Raw genomic sequence first — 9,236 nt, forward strand, 5'->3', positions numbered from 1 at the left:
CTCCTTAACCTACCTCTCTCTATATACAAATGCTAATATTGAAATGATCTTTACTGCAGGTGGTTTCAATGAGCAAAAACAGCTTTTTAATTGCAAGAACAAATACCATGCATTGGGAACACATTAAAGGGAAACCATTTACGGTACAATGTCCCTTTAATTTAAAGACGGTAGCATGAATTATCTTGCATTAAAATACTGTTGTCAGCTACACTGGCCAAGCTATCACACTTATTTAATTTTGCTTCTGTAGTTAGTAAAATAGAAAATGCTGTTCAGTTATGAAATTATTAAAGGGACAGTAAAGGTTCAGAATAATGTTATATAATTCTGCACACAGTTTTAAGCGGTGACTTCAAAAATATAAAATTATTTTCAGAATTTTCAGTGAACGTTGGACTCCGCTCCAGGATCTACTGAGCGGGTCTTGAATATCCAAATCGCTTAACGGGCTTGCTGGTTAGTCACAGCATGCCCGGTCGCGCTATTGGAATAAATGTAGCTCGCTCCCGCTACTAGACCAGAGCATTAGATCCTGGAGCGGAGTCCAACGTTCACTGAAAATTCTGAAAATAATTTTACATTTTTGAAGTCACCGCTTAAATAATGTTATATAATTCTGCGCTGTGTGCAGAATTATATAACATTATTCTGAACCTTTACTGTCCCTTTAATTTCAAAGTTAATCTAAGCCAACAATGTTTCCGTAAACATATGAATGTTTTCACCACACAATCACTTTAAAAACTAATATTTCATTTTACTCATCTGCATAGCAAGTACACATATACTGTCATAGTCAGATTTGAGTCATTAACCATGATTTCAGTATTAATGGAATTTTGTTTTGTTCTGTGTTAAATGTGAACTGTAAATAGAGGATTCTTTTTAATGGACTGAGAAAAAATCTTTTGTTTTCATAGTTGTGGGGTGTGTCACTATCTACCAACAGAGCTGCAAAATTTATCCGCCAGAAAGCAGTGTGTTCTGAGGGATGACTGCAAGCATTTCCTCATAGTTTCAATATCTATTTTAACTTATCCTTTTCACATGTAAAACTTATTTTTGTTTAATGTCTGGCATCAAATTGATAGAAAATAAAACTGATAAGTCATGAGAATATTCTCTTTATATTCTTCACTGAATGCCAGAGTGAGGCTGAATGGGGTCTAATCATTGCCATTCTCAATCACTGATGCCCCCTGTCCCCCTCTTGTTTTTTTTAAAGAGGCACTGGCAATTAAGATACAACATAATATCTCTGGAGTAAAGGTGGGGAAGTTAGAAGTGAAATTTACATAAGTTGCAGATGATATACTATTTTCTATTACACACCCTAAGACGTCCATTCCCTCCTTGCTAACTGAGCTTAAAGTGTTTTATGAAATATCAAATGTTCTCATTAACTATACTGTTCTGAAATATTAAATATCTCTATACTTACGCAGGAGTTATCTTTGATTAAATTTCTCTAATTAAAGCAAGTTACCTATAAATGAAAGATTCTATTTTTCGTGATCTTTCCTCCTGACAGTCTAAAAGGCTCTCTTGGATGGGGCGCATAAACATTCTTATAATGAATATTTTTCCTCACTTGTTATAGATACTTCAGGTCCTACATATTCCAGGGAGTATTCAATCTTTCATATTTGTAAGTAAACAAAATCTTCATGTAGCTCGCACTTTTATCCAAAAAGAAACATAACTGCTGGTGCTTCCAGGAAGGGGGCATATATAGGAAGGAAGTGTCATTCGGAAGACTTCAGAAAACAAATGCTTCAAAGGTCTGTCCAACCCAAGAAGGACTGCCCTGACCTTCACATGAAATTACATTGTGAATTGTAGTAGACAATTAAGATGATATCTAAAACACAGAAACATGCAATGGTCCTTTGGAATTATCTGGATTTCTACATAAAATAGGGGATTATGTCACATAATGAGAACCTGAAACAAGTTTCAGGTAACCCTGAAGTAAGAGGACCATTGCAGTATTGAGTATATAATATTTCTTCTTTGTAAAAGTAAACAAGTAAGTCTTCAGCCTGTAGCCCTCACTTTTACTCCAAATAGAAACATAACTGCTGCTGCCAGTAATGGGACATATATAAGAAGGCAGTGTCATTCTGGAGACTTAGGGGTATATTTATCATTGCATCAGCAGTTCACCAGAACTGCTTGTGCAATACCGCCCCCTGCAGATTTGTGGCCAATCGGCCGCTAGCAGGGGGTGTCAATCAACCCGATCGTATTCGATCGGGTTGATTTCTGTCCACGGCCTCAGAGCAGGCGGACAAGTTATGGAGCAGCGGTCTTTAGACCGCTGCTTCATAACTTATGTTTCCGGCGAGCCTATACAAGGGGCATCAAGCTCCATACGGAGCTTGATAAATCGGCCCCTTAAAATACATTTTTCTAAGGTCTGTCCAACCCAAGAAGGGCTGAACTTCAAATGAAATTACATTCTGAGTGGTAGGTGTAAGGGTTCATCCCAAGTACTGCAGACGGCCAGACCTGGCCGCCCCTTTAAGAGACCTGGCTGGCCTTGAACCCAGACTTTCACCTTCCCATTCAGGTTCTCTAGCCTGCACTCCATTGGGTATCTATACCTGTCTGTCCTGGTCTGCTATTACATGTTTTCCTATATAGATGGGCTCTGCTTCCCATCTGCAGCCAGCAGCAATCATTTCACACCTGATACCAATTAGAAGGCTTTATAAGCCAGCTTCTGATTGAACTCTGTCTGGTTCGGTGTTTTTCCTGCTGAATGTCCTGTGGAAATTTTCTGGCTACCTGGATTGTTTCCCTGCCTTGTTACATGGTTTGTGAAGATTACTTTGTTCCTGAAGCTTAGCATACTTACCTTGTTCCTGCGTATGCTCATCTGGTTTTTGTACACCAAGCATACTTACCTGATACCTGTGTATGGTCGACTGGTTCCAGAGACCAAGCATTCTTACCTTGTACCTGCATCTGCTCACCTGGTTCCTGAAAGCCAAGCATACTTCCTAGTCCTTGTGTATGCTCACCTGGTGCCTGTAGGACAAGTATAATTGCCTGATCATGGAAAATACACACTGCTAAGTGTGTTAAAACCAAAAAACTTTTATTGGTAAACTTTAAAAATGAACAGACAGCATGGCTAGGCAGCCCAAAATGACATGACTAACCCTCTGGTGGCACTTACTCATAGACTATCATACTTACCTGATACCTGTATATGCTCAACTGGTTCCAGAGACCAAACATACTTACCTTGTACCTGCATATGCTCACCTGGTTCCTAAAATCCAAACATACTTCCTAGTATGATGGTATGCTCACTGGTGCCGGCTGTTCCTACCTGGTATCCTGTGGTAGCTTCACCAACAGTGCCCACTGGGTATCCTTGTCTGTACCTTGCTCCTGATTGCGAACCTCAGTTCAACTTTCACGATTAAAGTGATTTTCTAATTTATCACTGTGGTTTTGAAAAGGTGTGCAAGTATATTCTGCCCCTGAGCTCCAACTTAATAAAATAATAAATGCTGTATACCATCCTTTCAGTAGGAGACAAGCTGATTTCTAAAACACAGAAACATACAATGGCCCTTTGGAGACACCTGGATTTCTTCATAAAAAAATTTCTGATCTTCAACTAAATTACAATAATGGACAAACACAGTTGTTTTAAATAAATAACACACACATACTGTATGTCTTCTTGTCTTTATTGAATACACTTTATAAACATTCACATTAATGGGGGGGGTGAACAATATGAACCATTGGATTTAATAACTGATTAACCCTCTTTAGCAGCAAAAACATCAACCAAACATTTTCTGCAGTTGCAGATCAGACTTGTACAACTGTCAGGAGGAATTTTTCATCATTCTTTTTTCAGTTTAGCAATATTCTTGGGATGTTTGGTATGAATCTCACTATTTAAGTCGTGCCACAACATCTCGACATCAGATTACTGTCTAGATTCTGACTGGGCCAATCCAGAAGACATTGTTGATTTATTCCTGTGCTATGGGTCATTGTCCTGTTACATGACTCAACTTCTTTTGGAGCATTAACTGGCAGACAGATTGCCTTGCATTCTACAACAAAATTTCTTAAAAAATTGGGAATTAATTTTCCATTGTTGACAGCAAGCAGTTCTGGTGATCAAGCAGCCTCAAATCACTGAAGCCCCCTCCACAATACATTACAATGGGAAAGAGATTTTGATGTTGGTATGCTGTGTCTTTTTTCACCACATTGTCTGTTAATTTTAGACAACTTTGCTTTCATCTCTGCATAGAGTATTTTGACAGTAGTATCCCCCATGGTGTTCGCTCTTGAACACTGTTATTATTATTATTCTTTATTTATAAAGCGCCGACAGATTCCACAGCGCTGCCCATGGGTACAAGGATAACAGTACAGTGGAGAAACAATACGATAAGACACACAATTTTACAGACAAATACAGGGGGAATTGAGGGCCCTATTCCCGTGGGAACTTACAATCTAGACGGGTTGGAGGATTGGAAACAGGAGGTGGGGACTGCAGAGGTGAGAATGATATTAGTGAGGAGATAGAGGGCAACTGTTAGTTAATTGAAGTTAGTTTGTTGATAAGTTGGGTGATAAGCTTCCCTGAACAGAAAGGTCTTTAGGGAACGTTTAAAGGAGGAGAGGTTAGGGGCAAGTCTGACATCTCAAGGAAGTGCGTTCCAGAGGGTTGGTGCCGCACGAGAGAAGTCCTGTAGTCTAGAATGAGAGGAGGTGATGGTAGAGGATGCAAGAAGCAGGTCGTTGTTGGATCTTAGGGGACGGGCAGGATTATATTTGTTGATGAGTGAGGACAGGTAGGGTAGGGCAGCATTGGTGAGGGCTTTGTAGGTCAGGGTGAGAATTTTGAATTTAACACCGTTGTGAATGGGGAGCCAGTGAAGGGACTCACAGAGAGGTGCAGCAGAAACAGAGCGTTGAGAGAGGTGGATTAGCCTGGCAGATGCATTTAGGATGGATTGGAGGGGAGAGAGGGAGGCCAGTTAGTAAGCTGTTACAGTAGTCAAGTCAGGAAATTACCAGGGAGTGGATGAGCTGTTTGGTAGTTTCAGCACTCAGAAACGGACGAATTTTGGAGATATTGCGTAGGTGGTTGCAGCAGGATGAAGAGAGCAGTTGGATGTGGGGAATGAAGGACATATTTGAGTCAAGCGTGACTCCGAGGCAGCAGACTTGGGGTGATGGGGAGATAGTGGTGCCGCCAACAGTGATAGAAAAAATAGAGACTGGAGTGAAGCTAGAGGGGGAAATTAGAAGTAGTTCGGTCTTGGACATATTTATTTTTAGGTGGTGAGAGGCCATCCAGGAGGAAATGCCAGATAAGCAGTCGCTGATGTGAGAGTTGACAGAAGGAGAGAGTGCAGGGGTGGAAAGGTAGATCTGGGTATCATCAGCATAGAGGTGATAGCTGAAGCCATAGCTGTTGATAAGTTTACCCGAATTTTGTAAATAGAGTGTAAATAGAGAAGAGTAGAGGACCCAGGACAGAGCCTTGAGGTACTCCAGCAGACAGGGGCAATAGAGAGGAGGAGTCACCAGCAAAAGAGACGGAGAAGGATCTATTAGAGAGATAAGAGTGAATCCAGGAGAAGGCAGTGTCACAGAGACCAAGAGAACTGAGAGACCATAGGAGAAGGGGATGGTCAACAGTGTCAAAGGCAACAGATAGGTCAAGTAAGATGAGTATAGAGTAGTAGCCTTTGTTTTTAGCAGAAAGGAGATCGTTAGTAACCTTGGTGAGGGCAGTCTCAGTTGAGTGTTGGGGACGGAAGCCAGATTGCAGGGGGTCAAGCAATGAGTTGGAGGACAGGAAGTGGGTTAGGCGATTGAAAACTAGTTTTTCAAGGAGTTTTGAAGCTAGTGGGAGCAGTGATATGGGGCGGTAGTTTGCAGGGGAGTTAGGGTCGAGGGAGGGTTTTTTGAGGATGGGGGTGACCTTCGCATGTTTGAAGGAGACAGGGAATGAGCCGGTAGAAAGGGATAGGTTAAATATGTGAGTAAGAGCTGAAGTGAGGGTGGTAGACAGAGGAGGAATTAGATGTGAAGGAATAGGGTCAAGTGGGCAGGTAGTGAGGTGTGAGGAAGACAAAAAGGGAAGCCACTTCACTCTCAGTGGTTGGGAGAAGGGTGCAGAGAGTGGCAGAGGGGGTGACTGGGAGCGGAGTTGGGAGATTGCAGGTTTGTGTTGGGATGTTTCCTCGGATTGCAAGTGTTTTATTGAGAAAATAGTCAGCAAGGTCTTGAGCACTGAATGCAGATGAGGGGAGTGGTGCAGGTGGGTAGAGGAGAGAGTTGAAAATAGAGAAGTCTTTTAGGGTTTGAGGAGTGAGTGGACATAAGAGAAGAGAAGTAGGTTTGCTTAGCTAAGCGAAGGGCAGAGGTGTAAGAGTAGAGAATGAACTTATAGTGCATGAAATCATGTTCAGAGCAGGATTTCCTCCAGCCATGTTCAGCAGTTCACTGTTTATTAGTGTTTTATGTATCATATATTCCTCTATAGTAATGTTAGCATTGTCCATAGATTTCAGTAAATCTTTAGCTGACATCTTTAGACTCATTGATTATTCTTCTCTGTACTTGTAGTTATCTTTGCCGGACACCCAATTCTAGGATGAGTAGCAACAGTGCTGAACTTTTTTTTTATAGACAAGTTATCTTTAAATGCCTTCAGGTTTATCAATGCATAGTGAGATACTTTTCTAACCCTTTCCAGCTATATAGAAGTCAACGGTATTTGTAAGATCTATTTTATTCATGGTTCTCATCAGGCAATGCTCCTTGTGAATAGTAAACTCAAGTGAGGTTTTTTTTATCGGACAGGGGAGCTTTGACCAAAACCTCCCATCTCATTTTATTGATTAGACTCCAGGTTAGCTGTCTCCTGACTCACACCCTGCACTGTGAATGTGTTCATTGTTTGTTTAATATACAGGTATACCTTGCACAGTACAGCATTCAATTAATATTAAATAAAAACTGTACATCACATGTAAAATAGTAGTAAAATTTGCCAGACTACGACACTGAGAGCACTGCAATGCTGTAAACAGACTAAACGGCGCAAAACAAAATGGTGCCTGTCACCTTTCTAGCGATCTCAAGATGAGTACAGTACGGTTTCAAGTTCCTTGGTTGAACTTCAGCTCCATATTAGCACTGTATTAGTGAAGCGCTGTAAAGTGAGGTATACCTGTACCTGTTTGTGTATTATATGTGTAAGCAGACTGTTTGCCCATTGCTGTGACTTAGATCAGATCAAATTTGATGTCAGATTTATGCAGATATCCAAATAATTCTAAAGGTTTCACATATTGTTTGTTGCCACTGTATATGAAATTAATGGCATTGCATATTTCATAAATTGCTAATTTATGTTATACATTATCTTTTATTGTACACATCTAACGCTGTTGAAATGTTTTCTTTCAATTTCAGAAAAATATATCAAAGAAGTCATATGAACTACCAAAGCTTTACAGAACTGAAGAGTACTTTTCTGTAGGTTGTTCCTACCCAAAGAATGAGATATGACTCTTACAATCAACATAAAGTGTAAAAAAAACAATATGAATGAAGGAAATGGACTATATATTTTAAATGTTATATGTGAACTTCATGGCACTTTACATTTTCTGAAATAAAAATTAATGTTCAATGAGACTCAGTAAAACTGCTTAGCACATATGTGTTTGGATTTTTGAAAGCATACGTTCATCAAGCAAGACTAAGATGTAATCTTGTACAGAATCTTGTATAAAATCATGCTTCAGTTAAATCCATTGCCTTCTTGGAATGAGGACAAACTGTTGAGCTCTTTACATTTTTTAATTCTACACTGTAGCACCAGAGTGGAAAAAAAATGAGATGCTGAGTAAAGAAAATGTGAGGGTGTGATACACGCCAGTGTGTATTCACACCCTTAGGGGGCGCCTCCTATAGCCTAAAACAAAAAATATCAAATGATCATACAACACAAAAATAAAACAGATATGGTGCCTATAAGGAATATATATAAATGTACCAAAAAGCTGTCCAATAAATGGTGATAATATAGTCACAATCAGTAGTATGTCCAAAACACAGTAGGCAGCTCTCGGTCTTAGGATGGTCTTCCTGGTAGATGGGTAACTGGAAAAAGAGAGAACACAGAGGCGCCAAACATGGCCTAGTACAGCCAGAAACAAAAATGTGCAATCCACACAAGTAACAATTGAATACTCACAAAGGAGACTCACCCATTGGTGCTATTGGGGCAGACTGGAGCCTCTCAGTGGTCCAGCTCACTGGTGCACATCAGGAGTCATTCGTAGTTCTTGGTAATAGTTGTTAACAGATTCCTATGTGGACACTAAATGTGCAAACCATAGCCCAGTAACGTTTAAACAACTGAATGGTGAACTGAGCAATCTTACTTACAAGATCCAAAGCACCTGCAGGTGCATACACAGCAAACTGGAACCAAACAGTCGCCCAGTAGACTGATAACTCCAGGTGAATACAGGATAACTTTCAGGTGCCAATAAATGTGTTAGCAGCATTCAAGTGATGAAGAAAACTCCATTAGAAAAATCAAGTGTATGTCTAAAAAAATATTTAAAATGTGACGCGTTTCTCAGCTATAACAAGCTGTTTCATCAGGCTAAAAATATTTATAAAATACATTCAGAATACACTTGCTTTATACCAAATCTATACCTACTCTACAGCCAATCAGATTGCTCTAACCTTAATGGCCATAAAGTGTTAGCACCTGTCTGCAGGGAGGTTGGTATGGCAACCATCAACCCAAACAAAGTTCAGCACAATAATAAAGCCTCAGCAGACCACAGTCTTGACAGAATGATAATCTATGTACATATCAATACAAAAGGTGTAGTGTAAAGAGCCAAACAGTCATTGTATATTATTAATAATAAACATCATAACTCTGTTGTGGAGAAATGTTCACCTATAAAGTTATACAAACAGAATGTACATGAACATATAAGAACAAATACAGATAATGAAATTCACACCCTATACATATTTAGTCTGCGTTCATCATACTCTATATGTATATCTTACTACATCTTATAAGAAGGCTGCAGCCTTACCGTGCTCTTTAAAAATGATAAACCAAATATGAAACTTAATAACAATGTCAGGGCGGAGTGGACAATAGTATCTAAACTAATATCAAACTCATGTTGCAA

At 39.8% G+C, this 9,236-nt stretch overlaps 1 protein-coding gene across 4 annotated transcripts in view; it reads left to right on the forward strand.

Moving 5' to 3' along the window:
* Positions 1 to 7,704, forward strand: part of BCAS4 (breast carcinoma amplified sequence 4) — a 321,107-nt gene extending 313,403 nt beyond the window's left edge. For all 4 annotated transcript variants that reach the window (XM_053693007.1, XM_053692971.1, XM_053692910.1 and 1 more), the window contains one exon: positions 7,480 to 7,704. In XM_053693007.1, coding sequence (XP_053548982.1) covers positions 7,480 to 7,575 — 96 coding nt within the window. In that variant the 3' untranslated portion in view covers positions 7,576 to 7,704. The remainder of the gene's footprint in view (positions 1 to 7,479) is intronic.
* The last annotated feature ends 1,532 nt before the right edge of the window (positions 7,705 to 9,236 follow it).

This window comes from Bombina bombina, chromosome 1, assembly GCF_027579735.1.
Source record: "Bombina bombina isolate aBomBom1 chromosome 1, aBomBom1.pri, whole genome shotgun sequence".
In the NCBI taxonomy this organism is placed as follows: Eukaryota; Metazoa; Chordata; class Amphibia; order Anura; family Bombinatoridae; genus Bombina; species Bombina bombina.